Source organism: Ascaphus truei, chromosome 3, assembly GCF_040206685.1.
Source record: "Ascaphus truei isolate aAscTru1 chromosome 3, aAscTru1.hap1, whole genome shotgun sequence".
In the NCBI taxonomy this organism is placed as follows: Eukaryota; Metazoa; Chordata; class Amphibia; order Anura; family Ascaphidae; genus Ascaphus; species Ascaphus truei.
The window spans coordinates 9,116,278-9,141,501 of NC_134485.1; the positions used below are offsets into that span (position 1 = coordinate 9,116,278).

At 49.7% G+C, this 25,224-nt stretch overlaps 1 protein-coding gene across 2 annotated transcripts in view; it reads right to left on the reverse strand.

Moving 5' to 3' along the window:
* The window catches only part of CD247 (CD247 molecule), a 185,243-nt gene that overhangs the window by 24,583 nt on the left and 135,436 nt on the right, over positions 1-25,224 (reverse strand). The window contains exons 2-4 of one of the 2 annotated variants that reach the window (XM_075593615.1): positions 24,430-24,533; positions 21,755-21,808; positions 12,105-12,182 (exon numbers count right to left, since the gene is read on the reverse strand). In XM_075593615.1, the coding sequence (XP_075449730.1) occupies positions 12,105-12,182; positions 21,755-21,808; positions 24,430-24,533 (236 nt within the window). Of the gene's footprint in view, positions 1-12,104; positions 12,183-21,754; positions 21,809-24,429; positions 24,595-25,224 lie in introns of those variants that run through there. The other variant, XM_075593613.1, reaches the window with a different exon arrangement.

Sequence of the window (25,224 nt, forward strand, 5' to 3'; positions counted from 1 at the left end):
GCAGGTAATAATATTGGCAGTGTGGGGCGGATAATAATATTGGCAGTGTGGGGCAGATAATAATATTGGCAGTGTGTGGCAGATAATAATATTGGCAGTGTGGGGCAGATAATAATATTGGCAGTGTGGGGCAGATAATAATATTGGCAGTGTGGGGCAGATAATAATATTGGCAGTGTGGGGCAGATAATAATATTGGCAGTGTGGGGCAGATAATAATATTGGCAGTGTGGGGCAGATAATAATATTGGCAGTGTGGGGCAGGTAATAATATTGGCAGTGTGGGGCAGATAATAATATTGGCAGTGTGGGGCAGGTAATAATATTGGCAGTGTGGGGCAGGTAATAATATTGGCAGTGTGGGGCAGATAATAATATTGGCAGTGTGGGGCAGATAATAATATTGGCAGTGTGGGGCAGGTAATAATATTGGCAGTGTGGGGCAGGTAATAATATTGGCAGTGTGGGGCAGGTAATAATATTAGCAGTGTGGGGCAGGTAATAATATTAGCAGTGTGGGGCGGATAATAATTTTGGCAGTGTGGGGCGGATAATAATATTGGCAGTGTGGGGCGGATAATAATATTGGCAGTGTGGGGCAGATAATAATATTGGCAGTGTGGGGCAGATAATAATATTGGCAGTGTGGGGCAGATAATAATATTGGCAGTGTGGGGCAGATAATAATATTGGCAGTGTGGGGCAGATAATAATATTGGCAGTGTGGGGCAGATAATAATATTGGCAGTGTGGGGCAGATAATAATATTGGCAGTGTGGGGCAGATAATAATATTGGCAGTGTGGGGCAGATAATAATATTGGCAGTGTGGGGCAGATAATAATATTGGCAGTGTGGGGCAGATAATAATATTGGCAGTGTGGGGCAGATAATAATATTAGCAGTGTGGGGCAGATAATAATATTAGCAGTGTGGGGCAGGTAATAATATTGGCAGTGTGGGGCAGATAATAATATTGGCAGTGTGGGGCAGGTAATAATATTGGCAGTGTGGGGCAGGTAATAATATTGGCAGTGTGGGGCGGATAATAATATTGGCAGTGTGGGGCAGATAATAATATTAGCAGTGTGGGGCGGATAATAATATTGGCAGTGTGGGGCGGATAATAATATTAGCAGTGTGGGGCAGGTAATAATATTGGCAGTGTGGGGCAGGTAATAATATTAGCAGTGTGGGGCAGATAATAATATTGGCAGTGTGGGGCAGGTAATAATATTGGCAGTGTGGGGCGGATAATAATATTGGCAGTGTGGGGCGGATAATAATATTGGCAGTATGGGGCGGATAATAATATTGGCAGTATGGGGCAGATAATAATATTGGCAGTGTGGGGCAGGTAATAATATTGGCAGTGTGGGGCAGATAATAATATTGGCAGTGTGGGGCAGATAATAATATTGGCAGTGTGGGGCAGATAATAATATTGGCAGTGTGGGGCAGATAATAATATTGGCAGTGTGGGGCAGATAATAATATTGGCAGTGTGGGGCAGATAATAATATTGGCAGTGTGGGGCAGATAATAATATTGGCAGTGTGGGGCAGGTAATAATATTGGCAGTGTGGGGCAGATAATAATATTAGCAGTGTGGGGCAGATAATAATATTGGCAGTGTGGGGCAGGTAATAATATTGGCAGTGTGGGGCAGGTAATAATATTGGCAGTGTGGGGCAGATAATAATATTGGCAGTGTGGGGCAGGTAATAATATTGGCAGTGTGGGGCAGGTAATAATATTGGCAGTGTGGGGCAGGTAATAATATTGGCAGTGTGGGGCAGGTAATAATATTGGCAGTGTGGGGCAGATAATAATATTGGCAGTGTGGGGCGGATAATAATATTGGCAGTGTGGGGCAGATAATAATATTGGCAGTATGGGGCACATAATATTGGCAGTGTGGGGCAGATAATAATATTGGCAGTGTGGGGCGGATAATAATATTGGCAGTGTGGGGCAGATAATAATATTGGCAGTGTGGGGCAGATAATAATATTGGCAGTGTGGGGCGGATAATAATATTGGCAGTGTGGGGCAGATAATAATATTGGCAGTGTGGGGCAGATAATAATATTGGCAGTGTGGGGCAGATAATAATATTGGCAGTGTGGGGCGGATAATAATATTGGCAGTGTGGGGCAGATAATAATATTGGCAGTGTGGGGCAGATAATAATATTGGCAGTGTGGGGCAGATAATAATATTGGCAGTGTGGGGCGGATAATAATATTGGCAGTGTGGGGCAGATAATAATATTGGCAGTGTGGGGCAGATAATAATATTGGCAGTGTGGGGCAGATAATAATATTGGCAGTGTGGGGCAGATAATAATATTGGCAGTGTGGGGCAGATAATAATATTGGCAGTGTGGGGCGGATAATAATATTGGCAGTGTGGGGCAGATAATAATATTGGCAGTGTGGGGCAGATAATAATATTGGCAGTGTGGGGCAGATAATAATATTGGCAGTGTGGGGCAGATAATAATATTGGCAGTGTGGGGCAGATAATAATATTGGCAGTGTGGGGCAGATAATATTGGCAGTGTGGGGCAGATAATAATATTGGCAGTATGGGTCAGATAATAATATTGGCAGTGTGGGGCAGGTAATAATATTGGCAGTGTGGGGCAGGTAATAATATTGGCAGTGTGGGGCAGATAATAATATTGGCAGTGTGGGGCAGGTAATAATATTGGCAGTGTGGGGCAGGTAATAATATTGGCAGTGTGGGGCAGGTAATAATATTGGCAGTGTGGGGCAGATAATAATATTGGCAGTGTGGGGCAGATAATAATATTGGCAGTGTGGGGCAGATAATAATATTGGCAGTGTGGGGCAGATAATAATATTGGCAATGTGGGGCAGATAATATTAGCAGTGTGGGGCAGATAATAATATTGGCAGTGTGGGGCAGATAATAATATTGGCAGTGTGGGGCAGATAATAATATTGGCAGTGTGGGGCAGATAATAATATTGGCAGTGTGGGGCAGATAATAATATTGGCAGTGTGGGGCAGATAATAATATTGGCAGTGTGGGGCAGATAATAATATTGGCAGTGTGGGGCAGATAATATTAGCAGTATGGGGCAGATAATAATATTGGCAGTGTGGGGCAGGTAATAATATTGGCAGTGTGGGGCAGATAATAATATTGGCAGTGTGGGGCAGATAATAATATTGGCAGTGTGGGGCAGATAATAATATTGGCAGTGTGGGGCAGGTAATAATATTGGCAGTGTTGGGCAGACAATAATATTGGCAGTGTGGGGCAGATAATAATATTGGCAGTGTGGGGCAGATAATAATATTGGCAGTGTGGGGCAGGTAATAATATTGGCAGTGTGGGGCAGGTAATAATATTGGCAGTGTGGGGCAGATAATAATATTGGCAGTGTGGGGCAGATAATAATATTGGCAGTGTGGGGCAGATAATAATATTGGCAGTGTGGGGCAGATAATAATATTGGCAGTGTGGGGCAGATAATAATATTGGCAGTGTGGGGCAGATAATAATATTGGCAGTGTGGGGCAGATAATAATATTGGCAGTGTGGGGCAGATAATAATATTGGCAGTGTGGGGCAGATAATAATATTGGCAGTGTGGGGCAGATAATAAAATTAGCAGTGTGGGGCAGATAATAATATTGGCAGTGTGGGGCAGATAATAATATTGGCAGTGTGGGGCAGGTAATAATATTGGCAGTGTGGGGCAGGTAATAATATTGGCAGTGTGGGGCAGATAATAATATTGGCAGTATGGGGCAGGTAATAATATTGGCAGTGTGGGGCAGGTAATAATATTGGCAGTGTGGGGCGGATAATAATATTGGCAGTGTGGGGCAGATAATAATATTGGCAGTGTGTGGCAGATAATAATATTGGCAGTGTGGGGCAGATAATAATATTGGCAGTGTGGGGCAGATAATAATATTGGCAGTGTGGGGCAGATAATAATATTGGCAGTGTGGGGCAGATAATAATATTGGCAGTGTGGGGCAGATAATAATATTGGCAGTGTGGGGCAGATAATAATATTGGCAGTGTGGGGCAGGTAATAATATTGGCAGTGTGGGGCAGGTAATAATATTGGCAGTGTGGGGCAGGTAATAATATTGGCAGTGTGGGGCAGGTAATAATATTGGCAGTGTGGGGCAGGTAATAATATTGGCAGTGTGGGGCAGATAATAATATTGGCAGTGTGGGGCAGGTAATAATATTGGCAGTGTGGGGCAGGTAATAATATTGGCAGTGTGGGGCAGGTAATAATATTAGCAGTGTGGGGCAGGTAATAATATTAGCAGTGTGGGGCAGATAATAATATTGGCAGTGTGGGGCGGATAATAATATTGGCAGTGTGGGGCGGATAATAATATTGGCAGTATGGGGCAGATAATAATATTGGCAGTATGGGGCAGATAATAATATTGGCAGTGTGGGGCAGGTAATAATATTGGCAGTGTGGGGCAGATAATAATATTGGCAGTGTGGGGCAGATAATAATATTGGCAGTGTGGGGCAGATAATAATATTGGCAGTGTGGGGCAGATAATAATATTGGCAGTGTGGGGCAGATAATAATATTGGCAGTGTGGGGCAGATAATAATATTGGCAGTGTGGGGCAGATAATAATATTGGCAGTATGGGGCACATAATATTGGCAGTGTGGGGCAGATAATAATATTGGCAGTGTGGGGCGGATAATAATATTGGCAGTGTGGGGCAGATAATAATATTGGCAGTGTGGGGCAGATAATAATATTGGCAGTGTGGGGCGGATAATAATATTGGCAGTGTGGGGCAGATAATAATATTGGCAGTGTGGGGCAGATAATAATATTGGCAGTGTGGGGCAGATAATAATATTGGCAGTGTGGGGCGGATAATAATATTGGCAGTGTGGGGCGGATAATAATATTGGCAGTGTGGGGCAGATAATAATATTGGCAGTGTGGGGCAGATAATAATATTGGCAGTGTGGGGCAGATAATAATATTGGCAGTGTGGGGCAGATAATAATATTGGCAGTGTGGGGCAGATAATAATATTGGCAGTGTGGGGCGGATAATAATATTGGCAGTGTGGGGCGGATAATAATATTGGCAGTGTGGGGCAGATAATAATATTGGCAGTGTGGGGCAGATAATAATATTGGCAGTGTGGGGCAGATAATAATATTGGCAGTGTGGGGCAGATAATAATATTGGCAGTGTGGGGCAGATAATAATATTGGCAGTGTGGGGCACATAATATTGGCAGTGTGGGGCAGATAATAATATTGGCAGTGTGGGGCAGATAATAATATTGGCAGTGTGGGGCAGATAATAATATTGGCAGTATGGGTCAGATAATAATATTGGCAGTATGGGTCAGATAATAATATTGGCAGTGTGGGGCAGGTAATAATATTGGCAGTGTGGGGCAGATAATAATATTGGCAGTGTGGGGCAGGTAATAATATTGGCAGTGTGGGGCAGGTAATAATATTGGCAGTGTGGGGCAGGTAATAATATTGGCAGTGTGGGGCAGGTAATAATATTGGCAGTGTGGGGCAGATAATAATATTGGCAGTGTGGGGCAGATAATAATATTGGCAGTGTGGGGCAGATAATAATATTGGCAGTGTGGGGCAGATAATAATATTGGCAATGTGGGGCAGATAATATTAGCAGTGTGGGGCAGATAATAATATTGGCAGTGTGGGGCAGATAATAATATTGGCAGTGTGGGGCAGATAATAATATTGGCAGTGTGGGGCAGATAATAATATTGGCAGTGTGGGGCAGATAATAATATTGGCAGTGTGGGGCAGATAATAATATTGGCAGTGTGGGGCAGATAATAATATTGGCAGTGTGGGGCAGATAATAATATTGGCAGTGTGGGGCAGATAATATTAGCAGTATGGGGCAGATAATAATATTGGCAGTGTGGGGCAGGTAATAATATTGGCAGTGTGGGGCAGATAATAATATTGGCAGTGTGGGGCAGATAATAATATTGGCAGTGTGGGGCAGGTAATAATATTGGCAGTGTGGGGCAGGTAATAATATTGGCAGTGTTGGGCAGATAATAATATTGGCAGTGTGGGGCAGATAATAATATTGGCAGTGTGGGGCAGATAATAATATTGGCAGTGTGGGGCAGGTAATAATATTGGCAGTGTGGGGCAGGTAATAATATTGGCAGTGTGGGGCAGATAATAATATTGGCAGTGTGGGGCAGATAATAATATTGGCAGTGTGGGGCAGATAATAATATTGGCAGTGTGGGGCAGATAATAATATTGGCAGTGTGGGGCAGATAATAATATTGGCAGTGTGGGGCAGATAATAATATTGGCAGTGTGGGGCAGATAATAATATTGGCAGTGTGGGGCAGATAATAATATTGGCAGTGTGGGGCAGATAATAATATTAGCAGTGTGGGGCAGATAATAATATTGGCAGTGTGGGGCAGATAATAATATTGGCAGTGTGGGGCAGATAATAATATTGGCAGTGTGGGGCAGATAATAATATTGGCAGTGTGGGGCAGATAATAATATTGGCAGTGTGGGGACAATAACCAGCGCACACAGCCGCACTTTGGGCCTCATGCAGAGAGCATCGTTATTTCAAAACTCGCCATTTTTTGTTCAATTTCGCGCAGAAAATGGCGAGTTACGAAAAACGCGCCAATTTTTTTTTCCTATTTCTAAAACTCGCCTCGCGGCTGGCGAGAACCTCCATCTCGCCATTTTTACTCCGAATGCAGAGAGGTGCGAACGGCATGTAGCGGCTGTTCGCGCCAAGAAAATGGCGCGACTTTCGCATTTTTGCCGCGCCAGGAAAAGATGGCAAGATGGCGCTCGCCGCCTATAGTAAAGGGGGAAAAAAAGGCGCGAATTTATTTTTACACGTTTCTGAAGCGCGCATCTTTCCCATTCAAACTCGCCACACGCATCCATGTTAAACATGGCAGAATTCGCACTTTTCTGCATATGGAGAATAAAACTCTCCAAAAAAGCTACTTTTTATGAAATTCGCCAATTTTAAAATTCTATGCTCTCTGCATGAGGCCCTTTATCTCCCAGGGAAATGGATCTCGCTGAAAGCAATCCCACTGTATCCGTTAGTAATGAATGTGCTAGTATTTGCCTCTGGTCACACGCCGCAGTTCTGCAGCCGGGAGACGGGATACACGGCCTCTGTGGCTTTATTTCTGTCATTGCAGCTTCCGTGTAATGACTGCAGTGCAGCTCTGCCCACCCGCTCCCGTCAGCCATCACATTGTGTCTCTTCTCTGCACCTTTCCCCTGACGCCTGGAAGCCATAGCAGTATGGAGTACATCCGTGGGACTTCCTGTAACTACCCCCCCTGCTCACAGCCCCAAGCTACACCCTCTCCCCGGCCTGGCGATGAAGGGGTTAACGTGTGCACGGCTCTGTGGTCTGGCCTTGTTACGTGGCACTGGGAGAATACTCGGCGTCACTGTGTCTCTGCGCTTCGAACCCTGCCGGCTGTGTGATGTGTCTGCGCCCCGGTATCTCGCCGAACCTCCTGCTCAGCTGCTGTACCGAGACGTGGGCGAGAGAGGCTGCATGTGCGTATCGCGCTGAAGCAGTGGGAATCAGATTGCTGATAGGAATCTCTCCTGAGGTTAGGGTGAGGCTCGGGTGCCGTCTTCCACCCGAACGTTTGATCTAGCGCCAATTGCAGCCTCGCCAAATAAATGCACCAAGTGGCGCAGCGACGGCTCGATATGCAGCTCGTGTGGCGCTGTGTAGAGTAACCAGGTGTCCGGTATTGGACCGGACTGTCCTGTGTTTGGACACTGTCCAGTAAAACAGAGGTAATACTGGGCGTGAATGTGTATACTGGTGTTACCTCTCTGGACAGGTATGTGTATACTGGTGTTACCTCTCTGGACATGTATGTGTATACGGGTGTTACCTCTCTGGACATGTATGTGCATACTGGTGTTACCGCTCTGGACATGTATGTGTATACGGGTGTTACCTCTCTGGACATGTATGTGTATACTGGTGTTTCCTCTCTGGACATGTATGTGCATACTGGTGTTACCGCTCTGGACATGTATGTGTATACTGGTGTTACCTCTCTGGACATGTATGTGTATACTGGTGTTACCTCTCTGGACATGTATGTGCATACTGGTGTTACCTCTCTGGACATGTATGTGTATACGGGTGTTGCCTCTCTGGACATGTATGTGCATACTGGTGTTACCTCTCTGGACATGTATGTGTATACCGGTGTTACCTCTCTGGACATGTATGTGTATACTGGTGTTACCTCTCTGGACATGTATGTGTATACTGGTGTTACCTCTCTGGACATGTATGTGTATACGGGTGTTACCTCTCTGGACATGTATGTGTATACTGGTGTTACCTCTCTGGACATGTATGTGTATACTGGTGTTACCTCTCTGGACATGTATGTGCATACGGGTGTTACCGCTCTGGACATGTATGTGCATACTGGTGTTACCTCTCTGGACATGTATGTGTATACTGGTATTACCTCTCTGGACATGTATGTGCATACTGGTATTTCCTCTCTGGACATGTATGTGTATACGGGTGTTACCTCTCTGGACATGTATGTGTATAGCGGTATTACCTCTCTGGACATGTATGTGTATACTGGTGTTACCTCTCTGGACATGTATGTGTATAGCGGTACAGCAGCTTGCCTAGCCTGCATAGGCGGCAAAAGCCATGACCGGGGGCGGTGCCTCCCTTGACCGGATTGGCCGCCGTCGCTGACCCTTTACTTCACCCACTACCGAGCGTTCTGGCCGAGACTAGCAGTTACGCCATCTATATATAAATAAACATAGCCGCGGCCTTTATACCTCCAGTCTGTGTCGGCCATTATTTGTGCGTTTTATGTGGGTAAGGGGAAAGTGGGGGAGTCTCGTGCCTCTGGACATAGTGACCTGACCGGCTTTGGGGGGCCACGGGATTTCCCCGAGCAGAGAGAGAGAGCAGGGCTGCTGCTACGGGGCTGGGCAGCTTCTTCCACTGTGATTGGCTGCTGCTGGGTACTACAGCAAATCAGGAGGTGGTGTCAGGAGCCTGGGGGTGGGGCCAAGAAGATAAGGAAACAGCATGGAGCGGAAAGAGAGAGAGGTGTGTGTGTGTGTGTGTGTGCGTGTCTCGAGCGCGTCGCACCGTTCACCATTGTGTCCAGTGTTTTTGGACAAGCCACTTGGCGCTCCCGCGACGACGCGCACATTTGTCTCCATCGCTTTGGCGCTGCGTTCACCGTTATTCAGCGGCGCTCACAAGCTGGCCCGCAATGGCGCGGGATTATCCTGTGGAACACCTGGTAATGCTTGGCGCTGCGCTGGGCAGGTATCGGCAGGGCATTGCTCTACATACACATAAGGTCGCGCAGTAATATTTTCTAGCAAAATGGAAAAAATGGCGTTTTGTTTGGGGATTTTTTGGCATTATTTTCTGCTGATCGCGAGTTGCTTGAAATCACGAGGTTCTGATTCCTGGTGACACCTGTAATATTGAGGGGCAAATTCCTAGAGGTGCGTCTTCTTGAACAGGGGCGCTCAGACTCTCTCCTCAGGGGTCACCAACAGGTCAGGTATTAGCGATATCCCTGCTTCAGCACAGGTGACTCAATCAGTGACTCAGTCAAATACTGAGCCCTAATACCTGACCTGTTGGTGGCCCTTTAGGACTAGAGTTGACCAGTCAATGACGAGCCACTGATTGAGCCACCTGTGCTGAAGCAGGGATATCCTTAAAACCTGGCCTGTTGGGGTCTCCTGAGGACTGGCGTTGGAATCCCCCTATATAAGAACTGTGTATTGCTGCATTAAGTATAAATGCTAATCTGGCATTGACAAAAAGGTGTAGAAATAACTTTATTTTGTATTATTCAGTATGTGCGAGGAGTGATAAAGAGCTATGTTACTAAGTGGTGCTACTGCTAACCCATAAGGCAACGTGACGAAAATGTGCCTGCTCAGCTAGGTACTAAAACTGGTACTGAAGGACTGGTTACAATGGCCATTACTTACAAAAGGATCCCATAATGATGCAATCAATAAAATATAACCTTAAAAAATATATATATATATATATATATATATATATATATATATATATATATATATATATATATATATACACACACTATTAAAGGTTATATTTTAATTATCATTCTGTGCGCTGTTCAAGTGCATCATTATGGGATCCTTTTGGAAATAATGACCATTGTAACTCATAAGGCACCTTATCACTTTGTCAGCTGAATGGTGCCTTATAGATTTGTACCATTTAGTAAACATGAGCTGTGTATTCGGACAAAGTCCCGTGAATGGTGCACTGTACATAACTCCGTTGTTAGGAACCGTGTACACATAATGTCCATAGCCGCTGTGTATAAATCCCACAGTCCTGAGAAAGGATCATTTATATTCGATACAAATTATTCAAGTCAAGCCCATGTATGTGCGCAATCACGGAGTCTTATACTCGCGGTGTAAGGGGCGGGGGGGAGTGGGTATAGTCGGAGGGCTCGCGGGAAGCCAGTGTCCCGGCTCCCACCCCTCTCTGCAGTTCCCCGAAACCCCCCAATTAACAGCACTGGCTGTCTTCTGACTTTACAATGCAATAAGAATAATAAAGGTACCCTTCCAAACGAGTTGCCCTCCCATTGTCGAAATGCCGTTTCCGAAATGCGTGCTCCAGCCGGGAGTCGTCCCGAGAAATAAAAATGTAGCAAAGTAGCGAGGCACGGCAGAGATTGCAGGGCGTGACTAACGAGATCGTACAAAAATATATATATTGAAAAATAATCATACAGCAGCGCGAATCCTCTGACGCGTTTCGCACCGGAGGGCTATATTTTTACGATCTCGTTAGTCCTGCCATCTTTGCTACACTTTTTTTCTCATTTAGTAAACATGGCCCACGGTGTCTCTCTTTGAGATGGGTGCTCTTGATTTGGTACATTCAAACCTCTGCCCAATATTTGACCTTTATGCCATTGGCCAGTGAAATGCGCGACCTTATTACTCCCCACCGTCTCCTGTTCTCTCTTCCGTGTCTGCGCTTTGTCTTTCCATTCCTTCTCCCACCCTATCGTACCACCTTCACTGAACCACGACTACCAACATTATATTGCTTTGTGCCCCCCTAAACCAGGGGTCCTCAACTCCAGTCCTCGGGTTTTCAGGATATCCCTGCTTCAGCACAGGTGGCTCAATCTGAGGCCCAGTCGAAGAATGAGCCTCTGATTGAGCCACCTGTGCTGAAACAGGGACTGATTGAGCCACCTGTGCTGAAGCAGGCATAGCCTGAAAACCTGACCGGTTATGGGGTCTTGAAGACTGAAGTTGAGCCGCCCCCCCCCCCCTGCCCTAAACAATGCAGCAAAACGCCAGAATTGTACATCTTTCAAAGCACTTCTTCTATCAGACCTACAATATGTCATTGTGTGCCTTACTATATCACTGCAATTTAACCCTTCACCTGCAGCAAGTCCCTCTCTCTTTGCCACGATCATCTGAGATAAGGAATACAGTCCTATTATTTCCCCCATCTTCTCGAGCATGTGAAAGACTATCCCATTGCAGGACGTAGGTACCACTGGTGGTACTTGACTTATACCACAGGTTGGAAGCTTTTATACGTTTTTCAATAATATTTGAATCCCATTCATTTTAATGGAGCTGACCTCTTGGGGAAGCAGCTTTAATCTAAGTGTTCCACTTAAGTCTTCAGCCCCACTTCCTCACTTTGCTGTAAATTCTACCTACGAAGTGTGACTGAAGACTTAAGTGGAGCCAATAAGTTAGGATCTCTTGGCCTTCTCTATGTAGGAGATCACAGTTTGGTTCAGTACATAGACGATCATATATTACTATAGTATTTCAACGCAGAGGGACATGAAGCATTATCGTCCCCTCCCTACGCCCCCCCAGCAGGAGTTGCCACCTGCCCCACACCTCTTAAAACGAAAACCCGCTCTGACCCTCATTGTGAGCGATGTCACACACTGCCCGCCACGTCTGCCCGCCACGTCTTGTTACCATTATGTACACTACACACCTGTCTCCTCGCTCCTTTCTCTGGGTCGCCGCCCTTGTTCAGCTCGTCGTACTCATCTCGTTGAGCATGAGACAGCGCCTGAAAGCAGAAATAAAGCTTGTGAAGAACGTCCAGAACCCCTGCCAGAGCACCGGAACCATGTCCAGAACCCCTGCCAAAGCACCGGAACCATGTCCAGAAAACCTACCAGAGCACCAGAACCATGTCCAGAACCCCTGCCAGAGCACCGGAACCATATCCAGAACCCCTGCCAGAGCACTGGAACCGTGTCCAGAACCCCTGCCAGAGCTCCAGAACCCCTGCCAGAGCACTGGAACCATGTCCAGAACCCCTGCCAGAGCACCGGAACCATGTCCAGAACCCCTGCCAGAGCACCGGAACCATGTCCAGAACCCCTGCCGGAGAGGAAGGCAATGCGTTTGCAAAGCAGCAAAGGATATAACTAGGAATTCCATTTTTCATTTAATTTGGGGTGAAATTAGTGTTTTGTTTTTTCTTTTTTTCCGGTGTTTTCATTTTCTTAAAAAAATAAAATAAATCTGTATTAACGGAAAAAAATGGCGGCACTATTCATTCCGTGTTCATCTGGGCGCTATTCATTCCGTGTTCATCTGGCCGCTATTCCGTGTTTATCTGGGCGCTATTCACTCCGTGTTTATCTGGGCGCTATTCACTCCGTGTTTATCTGGGCGCTATTCGTTCCGTGTTTATCTGGGTGCTATTCGTTCCGTGTTTATCTCCGCGCTATTCATTCCATGTTTATCTGGGCGCTATTCATTCCGTGTCTATCTGGGCGCTATTCACTCCGTGTTTATCTGGGCGCTATTCATTCCGTGTTTATCTGGGCGCTATTCATTCCGTGTTTATCTGGGCGCTATTCACTCTGTGTCTATCTGGGCGCTATTCATTCTGTGTTTATCTGGGCGCTATTCACTCCGTGTTTATCTGGGCGCTATTCACTCTGTGTCTATCTGGGCGCTATTCATTCTGTGTTTATCTGGGCGCTATTCACTCCGTGTTTATCTGGGCGCTATTCACTCCGTGTTTATCTGGGCGCTAGTCACTCTGTGTTTATCTGGGCGCTATTCACTCCGTGTTTATCTGGGCGCTATTCATTCCGTGTTTATCTGGGCACTATTCCGTGTTTATCTGGGCGCTATTCATTCCGTATTTATCTGGGCGCTATTCACTCTGTGTTTATCTGGGCGCTATTCATTCCGTGTTTATCTGGGCGCTATTCCTTCCGTGTTTATCTGGGCGCTATTCCGTGTTTATCTGGGCACTATTCCGTGTTTATCTGGGCGCTACTCATTCCGTGTTTATCTGGGCACTATTCCGTGTTTATCTGGGCGCTATTCACTCCGTGTTTATCTGGGCGCTATTCATTCCGTGTTTATCTGGGCACTATTCCGTGTTTATCTGGGCGCTATTCACTCCGTGTATATCTGGGCACTATTCCGTGTTTATCTGGGCGCTACTCATTCCGTGTTTATCTGGGCACTATTCCGTGTTTATCTGGGCGCTATTCACTCCGTGTATATCTGGGCTCTATTCATTCCGTGTTTATCTGGGCGCTATTCACTCCGTGTTTATCTGGGCGCTATTCATTCCGTGTTTATCTGGGCGCTATTCATTCCGTATTTATCTGGGCGCTATTCACTCTGTGTTTATCTGGGCGCTATTCATTCCGTGTTTATCTGGGCGCTATTCCTTCCGTGTTTATCTGGGCGCTATTCCGTGTTTATCTGGGCACTATTCCGTGTTTATCTGGGCGCTACTCATTCCGTGTTAATCTGGGCACTATTCCGTGTTTATCTGGACGCTATTCATTCCGTGTTTATCTGGGCGCTATTCATTCCGTGTTTATCTGGGCGCTATTCACTCCGTGTTTATCTGGGCGCTATTCATTCCGTGTTTATCTGGGCACTATTCCGTGTTTATCTGGGCGCTATTCATTCCGTATTTATCTGGGCGCTATTCACTCTGTGTTTATCTGGGCGCTATTCATTCCGTGTTTATCTGGGCGCTATTCACTCTGTGTTTATCTGGGCGCTATTCATTCCGTGTTTATCTGGGCGCTATTCACTCTGTGTTTATCTGGGCGCTATTCACTCCGTGTTTATCTGAGCGCTATTCATTCCGTATTTATCTGGGCGCTATTCACTCTGTGTTTATCTGGGCGCTATTCATTCCGTGTTTATCTGGGCGCTATTCCTTCCGTGTTTATCTGGGCGCTATTCCGTGTTTATCTGGGCACTATTCCGTGTTTATCTGGGCGCTACTCATTCCGTGTTAATCTGGGCACTATTCCGTGTTTATCTGGGCGCTATTCATTCCGTGTTTATCTGAGCGCTATTCATTCCGTGTTTATCTGGGCGCTATTCACTCCGTGTATATCTGGGCGCTATTCATTCCGTGTTTATCTGAGCGCTATTCATTCCGTGTTTATCTGGGCGCTATTCACTCCGTGTTTATCTGGGCGCTATTCATTCCGTGTTTATCTGGGCGCTATTCATTCCGTATTTATCTGGGCGCTATTCACTCTGTGTTTATCTGGGCGCTATTCATTCCGTGTTTATCTGGGCGCTATTCCTTCCGTGTTTATCTGGGCGCTATTCCGTGTTTATCTGGGCACTATTCCGTGTTTATCTGGGCGCTACTCATTCCGTGTTAATCTGGGCACTATTCCGTGTTTATCTGGGCGCTATTCATTCCGTGTTTATCTGGGCGCTATTCACTCCGTGTTTATCTGGGCGCTATTCATTCCGTGTTTATCTGGGCGCTATTCACTCCGTGTTTATCTGGGCGCTATTCATTCCGTGTTTATCTGGGCGCTATTCATTCCGTGTTTATCTGGGCGCTATTCATTCCGTGTTTATCTGGGCGCTATTCACTCTGTGTCTATCTGGGCGCTATTCATTCCGTGTTTATCTGAGCGCTATTCATTCCGTGTTTATCTGGGCGCTATTCACTCCGTGTTTATCTGGGCGCTATTCATTCCGTGTTTATCTGGGCGCTATTCACTCCGTGTTTATCTGGGCGCTATTCATTCCGTGTTTATCTGGGCGCTATTCATTCCGTGTTTATCTGGGCGCTATTCATTCCGTGTTTATCTGGGCGCTATTCACTCTGTGTCTATCTGGGCGCTATTCACTCTGTGTCTATCTGGGCGCTATTCACTCCGTGTTTATCTGGGCGCTATTCACTCCGTGTTTATCTGGGCGCTATTCACTCTGTGTTTATCTGGGCGCTATTCACTCCGTGTTTATCTGGGCGCTACTCATTCCGTGTTTATCTGAGCGCTATTCACTCCGTGTTTATCTGGGCGCTACTCATTCCGTGTTTATCTGAGCGCTATTCACTCCGTGTTTATCTGGGCGCTATTCATTCCGTGTTTATCTGGGCGCTATTCACTCCGTGTTTATCTGGGCGCTACTCATTCCGTGTTTATCTGAGCGCTATTCACTCCGTGTTTATCTGGGCGCTATTCATTCCGTGTTTATCTGGGCGCTATTCATTCCGTGTTTATCTGAGCGCTATTCATTCCGTGTTTATCTGGGCGCTATTCACTCCGTGTTTATCTGGGCGCTATTCACTCCGTGTTTATCTGGGCGCTATTCATTCCGTGTTTATCTGGGCGCTATTCATTCCGTGTTTATCTGGGCGCTATTCACTCCGTGTTTATCTGGGCGCTATTTAGTGCCCACCCTTTCCCTAGCGTGGCCTCTGCATTAGACCATAACAGGACGTGCGAGATGAGCAGTCGTGTCCCTCGGTATAAATATGGGGCTGGGAAGCATGCTCTCTGTGCGATTTCATTTCAGATAAACATGGCGTGACTTCCAGCACTTACATCATTGTGTGCGCGGCGCAGACAAACAGCCGGAGGCCGTAGCGCTCTCTACAGTCAGAACGTTTTCTGGATCTTGTTTACGTGCCGATTGTGAACACGTTTGCACTTTTATAAACGCCTCGATACACGGCGTTCATTTATTGCCACCGCTTTGTACACAGGACTTTTTATAAATGGCCGCCTCCGTTTCTTACGGCAACGCTGACCTTTGTGACACTACTGACACTTCTATTCTACATGATAACCCTTTATGAGGCTAAAGCAGGAAGCCACCAGCAGGTCAGGTTTCCAGGATATCCCTGCTTCAGCACAGGTGGCTCAATCAATCGAAGGCTGAGCCACCGATTGAGCCTCATGTGCTGACGCAGGAATATCCCTAATACCAGACCTGCTGGAGGCCCTTGAGAACAGGAGTTGGCCAGCCAACGATTGAGCCACCTGTGCTGAAGCAGGGATATCCTTAAAACCAGACCTGTTGGTGGCCCTGGAAGACACGAGTTGCCCACCCCTCCCTATATTCTTGATGGTAATGCTGTATCCGCTGTGGTTTGGGAGATTTATCGTTAAATGATGATGTCACGCTGCCACTCCCCTAACCGCCTTGTATCTTTATTTGTACAGGATTGTAACACTACCTTCACCGCAGGGGAGCGGACACTATTACTTACTGGTTTTTAAAGAGGATTTAAATAGGAAGCCTCAGCTGATGGTATGGCTTCCTTTTGGCCTGACATTTGGCAGCCATTTTGTTTCCCCTGAGGGAGACTTCATCTCGGTCATTTCAAAGGTATGTATCTCAGAAACCAGGGGGTTCTGAAACAAGCGATGTTCAACTCTAAAAACTTGGGGGTTTCAAAACGGAGTAAGGGGGGGGTGCCATTTGAATGTTGGAGAGGATGTTTTAAGTGACTGAATTGTATTAACCGTCCTTATTAAGGTAATAAGAAAGATGTAGCTCGACAAATTATGAGAAACGCTACTCGCCAGACAAGAACGGGACTCGCCCCCCTAAAGGAAAGTGTTTTTTTATTTATATGAGCTGTGGTAGAATTCATTACTCCTGGTAAGTAGGCTAGTGCTCAATAAACCCTATTCTAAAGTAGGTTATGAAAGGGTCCCTATTAGGAAGCGTCCCTGCTACTAAACTGTGGTAAATCCTGTGAAGACAGGAACGCTGCCCTTCTCCTTGGGCTGCAGCGCTACACGAGAGCGACAGCCTCCTGACCGAGCGTCCGGACTGGTGAGACTGCGCTACGCGAGAGCGACAGCCTCCTGACCGAGCGTCCGGACTGGTGAGACTGCGCTACGCGAGAGCGACAGCCTCCTGACCGAGCGTCCGGACTGGTGAGACTGCGCTACACGAGAGCGACAGCCTCCTGACCGAGCGTCCGGACTGGTGAGACTGCGCTACACGGGAGCGACAGCCTCCTGACCGAGCGTCCGGACTGGTGAGACTGCGCTACTCGAGAGCGACAGCCTCCTGACCGAGCGTCCGGACTGGTGAGACTGCGCTACTCGAGAGCGACAGCCTCCTGACCGAGCGTCCGGACTGGTGAGACTGCGCTACACGAGAGCGACAGCCTCCTGACCGAGCGTCCGGACTGGTGAGACTGCGCTACTCGAGAGCGACAGCCTCCTGACCGAGCGTCCGGACTGGTGAGACTGCGCTGCAGCGCTACACGAGAGCGACAGCCTCCTGACCGAGCGTCCGGACTGGTGAGACTGCGCAAGGCGCTTTTTCACAGCGGTGAGTCAACGTTCTCACAATGTAGCTACTCGCCGGCTGACTCTCTCTCTCTCACACACACTCACAAGCTCACTCACACGCTCTCACTCTCACACACGCTCTCACACACGCACTTACACACACGCTCTCTCTCACACGCTCTTTCTCGCACGCACGCCCTGACCCTCACGCACGCCCTGACCCTCACGCACGCCCTGACCCTCACGCACGCCCTGATCCTCTAGCACGCCCTGACCCTCACGCACGCCCTGACCCTCACGCACGCCCTGACCCTCACGCACGCCCTGACCCTCACGCACGCCCTGACCCTCACGCACGCACTGACCCTCACGCACGCCCTGACCCTCACGCACGCACTGACCCTCACGCACGCACTGACCCTCACGCACGCACTGACCCTCACGCACGCACTGACCCTCACGCACGCACTGACCCTCACGCACGCACTGACCCTCACGCACGCACTGACCCTCACGCACGCACTGACCCTCACGCACGCACTGACCCTCACGCACGCACTGACCCTCACGCACGCACTGACCCTCACGCACGCACTGACCCTCACGCACGCACTGACCCTCACGCACGCACTGACCCTCACGCACGCACTGACCCTCACGCACGCACTGACCCTCACGCACGCACTGACCCTCACGCACGCACTGACCCTCACGCACGCACTGACCCTCACGCACGCACTGACCCTCACGCACGCACTGACCCTCACGCACGCACTGACCCTCACGCACGCACTGACCCTCACGCACGCACTGACCCTCACGCACGCACTGACCCTCACGCACGCACTGACCCTCACGCACGCACTGACCCTCACGCACGCACTGACCCTCACGCACGCACTGACCCTCACGCACGCACTGACCCTCACGCACGCACTGACCCTCACGCACGCACTGACCCTCACGCACGCACTGACCCTCACGCACGCACTGACCCTCACGCACGCACTGACCCTCACGCACGCACTGACCCTCACGCACGCACTGACCCTCACGCACGCACTGACCCTCACGCACGCACTGACCCTCACGCACGCACTGACCCTCACGCACGCACTGACCCTCACGCACGCACTGACCCTCACGCACGCACTGACCCTCACGCACGCACTGACCCTCACGCACGCACTGACCCTCACGCACGCACTGACCCTCACGCACGCACTGACCCTCACGCACGCACTGACCCTCACGCACGCACTGACCCTCACGCACGCACTGACCCTCACGCACGCACTGACCCTCACGCACGCACTGACCCTCACGCACGCACTGACCCTCACGCACGCACTGACCCTCACGCACGCACTGACCCTCACGCACGCACTGACCCTCACGCACGCACTGACCCTCACGCACGCACTGACCCTCACGCACGCACTGACCCTCACGCACGCACTGACCCTCACGCACGCACTGACCCTCACGCACGCACTGACCCTCACGCACGCACTGACCCTCACGCACGCACTGACCCTCACGCACGCACTGACCCTCACGCACGCACTGACCCTCACGCACGCACTGACCCTCACGCACGCACTGACCCTCACGCACGCACTGACCCTCACGCACGCACTGACCCTCACGCACGCACTGACCCTCACGCACGCACTGACCCTCACGCACGCACTGACCCTCACGCACGCACTGACCCTCACGCACGCACTGACCCTCACGCACGCACTGACCCTCACGCACGCACTGACCCTCACGCACGCACTGACCCGCACGCACGCACTGACCCGCACGCACGCACTGACCCTCACGCACGCACTGACCCTCACGCACGCACTGACCCTCACGCACGCACTGACCCTCACGCACGCACTGACCCTCACGCACGCACTGACCCTCACGCACGCACTGACCCTCACGCACGCACTGACCCGCACGCACGCACTGACCCTCACGCACGCACTGACCCTCACGCACGCTCACGCACCCTCACGCACGCACCCTCACGCACGCACGCACCCTCACGCACGCACCCTCACGCACGCACCCTCACGCACGCACCCTCACGCACGCACGCACCCTCACGCACGCACCCTCACGCACGCACGCACCCTCACGCACGCACCCTCACGCACGCACGCACCCTCACGCACGCACCCTCACGCACGCACTGACCCTCACGCACGCACGCACCCTCACGCACGCACGCACCCTCACGCACGCACGCACCCTCACGCACGCACGCACCCTCACGCACGCACGCACCCTCACGCACGCACGCACCCTCACGCACGCACGCACCCTCACGCACGCACGCACCCTCACGCACGCACGCACCCTCACGCACGCACGCACCCTCACGCACGCACCCTCACTCACGCACGCACCCTCACGCACGCACCCTCACGCACGCACCTTCACGCACGCACGCACCCTCACGCACGCACCCTCACGCACGCACCCTCACTCACGCACGCACCCTCACTCACGCACGCACCCTCACTCACGCACGCACCCTCACTCACCCCCACTCACGCACGCGCACGCACGCACCCTCACTCACGCACGCACCCTCACTCACGCACCTTCACTCACGCACGCACCCACACGCACGCACGCACCCTCACTCACGCACGCACCCTCACTCACGCACGCACGCACGCACGCACCCTCACGCACGCACGCACCCTCACGCACGCACCCTCACGCACGCACCCTCACGCACGCACGCACCCGCACGCACGCGCACGCACCCTCACTCACGCACGCACCCGCACGCACGCACCCTCACTCACTCACGCACCCTCACACACGCACCCTCACCCTCACACACGCACCCTCACCCTCACACACGCACCCTCACACAAGCACCCTCACACACGCACCCTCACCCTCACACACGCACCCTCACCCTCACACACGCACCCTCACACAAGCACCCTCACACACGCACCCTCACCCTCACACACGCACCCTCACACACGCACCCTCACTCACACACGCACCCTCACTCACTCACACATGCACCCTCACTCACTCACTCACACACGCACCCTCACTCACTCACACATGCACCCTCACTCACACACACGCACGCACCCTCACTCACTCACACACACACCCTCACTCACTCACACTCACTCACTCACTCATGCACGCACCCTCACTCACTCACGTACACTCACTCACGCACACTCACTCACTCACTCATGCACGCACCCTCACTCACTCATGCACGCACCCTCACTCACTCACGTACACTCACTCACTCACTCATGCACGCACCCTCACTCACTCACTCACGCACCCTCACTCACTCACTCACACACGCACCCTCACTCACACACGCATCCTCACTCACTCACACACGCACCCTCACTCACACACGCACCCTCACTCACACACGCACCCTCACTCACTCGCACGCACACTCACTCACTCTCGCACGCACCCTCACTCACTCACTCACACATGCACACTCACTCACTCACTCACACACGCACCCTCACTCACTCACTCACTCACACACGCACCCTCACTCACACACGCACACACCCTCACTCACACACGCACCCTCACTCACTCACACACGCACCCTCACTCACTCACACACGCACCCTCACTCACTCACACACGCACCCTCACTCGCCCTCACACGCACCCTCACTCACCCTCACACGCACCCTCACACGCACCCTCACACGCGCCCTCACACACGCCCTCACACACACCCTCACACACCCGCTGAGTGGTTAGTATACTGCTCTCCCTGTGACTTGTTCTCCCTCAAACACAAAAATGAAATTGTAAGCTTTCCAGGGCAAGCGTAACCCTACACACGGGGGCTCTCTACTGCCTCAATACTATATACACAAAAACTATTCTTGTATTATGAAAATGGCATCGCAAACCATCACTCAACCCCTTTGCCGCCCTAGAGATTGGAATAGGCCGCTTTGTGTGCTCCGCTCATTAAGATCCTTATCGCAGTGCTCCGAGAGAGAGAGAGAAAACCCCACAATTCATGTAGGACAGCCGCCCTGCCCCAAACCCAGGTCCCTGCGGTACTTACATTGTACAGGTTCTCATCCTTCTCATATGGGGGTGGGGGGGCCTTTGCAGTCAGCTGGAAGAGAGAACGCAGAAGTGGCCATTTAATGATCCCGTTGTACTTTGGAAGAGGCTTGGCCAGGCATTTGATGAGTGAACTACAAGTTACCCAGCATCCAATGCATACAGTATGTAACGGATTTTCTGACCTAGCCTGACCCACCCAATCTCACATTGGTCCCTGTGGTCTAACCAGTCCCCATTACATGGTTGTGTCTGGTGGTGCACCTGTTGGCAACAGGACTCCTGAGTCTCCCGCATGATGTTGTGTGGGGATTGCCAACCCAGACAGGCAGCTGAGGTACTGTACTTGAGTCCTACCTAGATCCAGTGCAGCGCCTCCACCTCATCAGGATCCCAGCATCCGCTTGTGGATGGTCCTGGTGAGGAACTCCTCTGTGGTGCAGCCCCCTGTGTAATCACTCCACACTTACACACGAGGGTATAGTTTAACAGGATCATCTTTATTGACTTGCGGCGGGCCAGCTGCCCTTCACAGTGGGTGTACTTAGCCTCTCATGTTCACCGCACTTCCCTTTGAAAGGTGTCCTTCCCCACATTGGTGGATTCCCTATCTCCCCTTAGGGAGATAGTCCCTGGTCACAGTCTTATAAGCTGTCTCCTACCTAGCCTGCACTCAGACTTGCTCCTTGTCTCATGACCTCTTACATAACCTTCCAACAGCTTAGCAACAACTTCTGAACTCCTAACTTTTGAGCAGTGCTGTGCCTTATGTATCCTCTGGGGACTGGCACAACTCTGACATCACTAATCATGGATTCAGAGCATGTGACCACTCCCATCCATACAAAGGGCACCTCACCAGGGTGTGAGGGCAAACCTCCATAATTACTGCTGCCATGCCCATACCAGGCCTTACTGTCAGCAGGAGAGATGACTGTAGCCATTGATCTGAATCCATGATTAGTGATGTCAGAGTTGTGCCAGCCCTCAGAGGATACATAAGGCACAGCACTGCTCAAAAGTTAGTAGTTGCTGAGTAGTTGGAGGAGTAGAGTTCAGTAGGTTGGTGGTAGAAGGAACAAGTCTGAGTGCAGACTTGGAAGAATACCGCTTATGACCCTGTGACCAGGGACCTGGCACAGGGACTGTCTCCCTACGAGGAGATAGGTGATCCCCAATTAAGGAGAGGCTACCTTTCAAAGGGAAGTGCGGTGAACATGAGAGGCTAAGTACACCCACTGTGAAGGGCAGCTGGCCGCCGCAAGTCAATAAAGATGATCCTGTTAAACTATACCCTCGTGTGTAAGTGTGGAGTGATTACACAGGGGGCTGCACCACAGAGGAGTTCCTCACCAGGACCATCCACAAGCGGACGCTGGGATCCTGATGAGGTGGAGGCGCTGCACTGGATCTAGGTAGGACTCAAGTATACTGCCTCAGCTGCCTGTCTGGGTTGGCAATCCCCACACAACATCATGCGGGAGACTCAGGAGTCCTGTTGCCAACAGGTGCACCACCAGACACTACACTGTAATGGGGACTGGTTAGACCACAGGGGCCAATGTGAGATTGGGTGGGTCAGGCTAGGCCAGAAAATCCGTTACATATATATAATGTCCTCAACTTGCCATAGATATATAGATAGATATTTATATATTTTTATATATTTTTTCACGTATTTCTTTAAATATGTTCAATGATGCAAAGATATGAGATAAGGTAAGCGCTTTATTACTTCAGGTATCGGTATTGCGTCAGTACTGTTACACAGTGCAGCATGTTTAGTATTAGAGCCTGTTATAGCCACGGAATTCTGCGTTCACCCCACTAATGCCACAGGGACCAGAATCTGATTAGTCGCAGAAGGATTTAAAGCAAAAGCTTCCATAGAAGCTCGTCCATGGAAAGGAAAGAACCACTAAAGAAAGCACGAAACTATTACTTAAAAATGACATTAATCAACAAACCGTGTGTTAGATTGGAGGGGGAGGAGCTTTTGGTTCAGTCATTTGTTACTAAAAATGAAGGTTTCTTAGCACAGGAACGCTGGAGTTCGGCAGAAGCCCCGTTACATTTCCGCTGTCTCATTTAAGTCATGAGAAGAAACCAAGCCCCTTATCTCTGGGTCGCAGGCGTCCCTGCAGTCAGCCGAAGTGTTCGGCGGCACAATTCCCAGTGTAAGATGTTCTCATGGAGTTAGTCTCCCACGCTGAGCTCTCCCACTACAAAGCAAGTGGGAGATCTAAATTATGACACCCTAAAAGCAAGGGTGGCCAACTCCAGTCTTCAAGGGCCACCAACAGGTCAGGTTTTCAGGATATCCCTGCTTCAGCACAGGTGACTCACAGTGGCTCTGTCAAAGATGGAGCCACTGATTGAGCCTCCTGTGCTGAAGCAGGGATATCACTAGTACGTCCCTGACCTGTTGGTGGCCCTTGAGGACTGTAGTTGTCCAGTCCAAGACTGAGCCACCCGTGCTGAAGCAGGGATATCTTTAAAACCTGACCCGTTTGTGGCCCATGAGGACTGGAGTTGGCCACCCCACCCTAAAGCTATGCAGTACAGGTCCCTGAGATGTGTATGGCTGTGCGTGACATCATTTCATACGCATCATCTTTCCAAGCAGCATCCACTGGTACAGAGCCGGTCCTGTTGTGGAAACTCGAGACTGACCTTCTCTTTGAAGAAAAGAGCCGTAACGATGACCGCGTACAAGAACAAGATGCCGTCCAAAATGTAGCAAAGGCGCGGGTCCGTCAGACCTAATACTTGGGCATCTGTGAGGGGGGAAAAAAGGTGTGTGTTAATTCTGCACCTGTATGCAACCCAAGATTTCATTGTAGAGCAGGGCCATCACTTAACCAATCGGATCGCTGCATTCAGCAAAGGTGCCATCACTTAACCAATCGGATCGCTGCATTCAGCAAAGGTGCCATCACTTAACCAATCGGATCGCTGCATTCAGCAAAGGTGCCATCACTTAACCAATCGGATCGCTGCATTCAGCAAAGGTGCCCTGTCCTATTATTCTCCGACCACTAGTTGTGTTTCATGCACCGAACTCTCCGCAATAAAGCTCTATACAGGAACGCTCTCCGAAATAAAGCTCTATACAGGAACGCTCTCCGAAATAAAGCTCTATACAGGAACGCTCTCCGATATAAAGCTCTATACAGGAACGCTCTCCGAAATAAAGCTCTATCCAGGAACGCTCTCCGAAATAAAGCTTTATACAGGAACGCTCTCCGCAATAAAGCTCTATACAGGAACGCTCTCCGAAATAAAGCTCTATACAGGAACGCTCTCCGAAATAAAGCTCTATACAGGAACGCTCTCCGAAATAAAGCTCTATACAGGAACGCTCAAAGCTCTATACAGGAACGCTCTCCGAAATAAAGCCCTATACAGGAACGCTCTCCGAAATAAAGCCCTATACAGGAACGCTCTCCGCAATAAAGCTCTATCCAG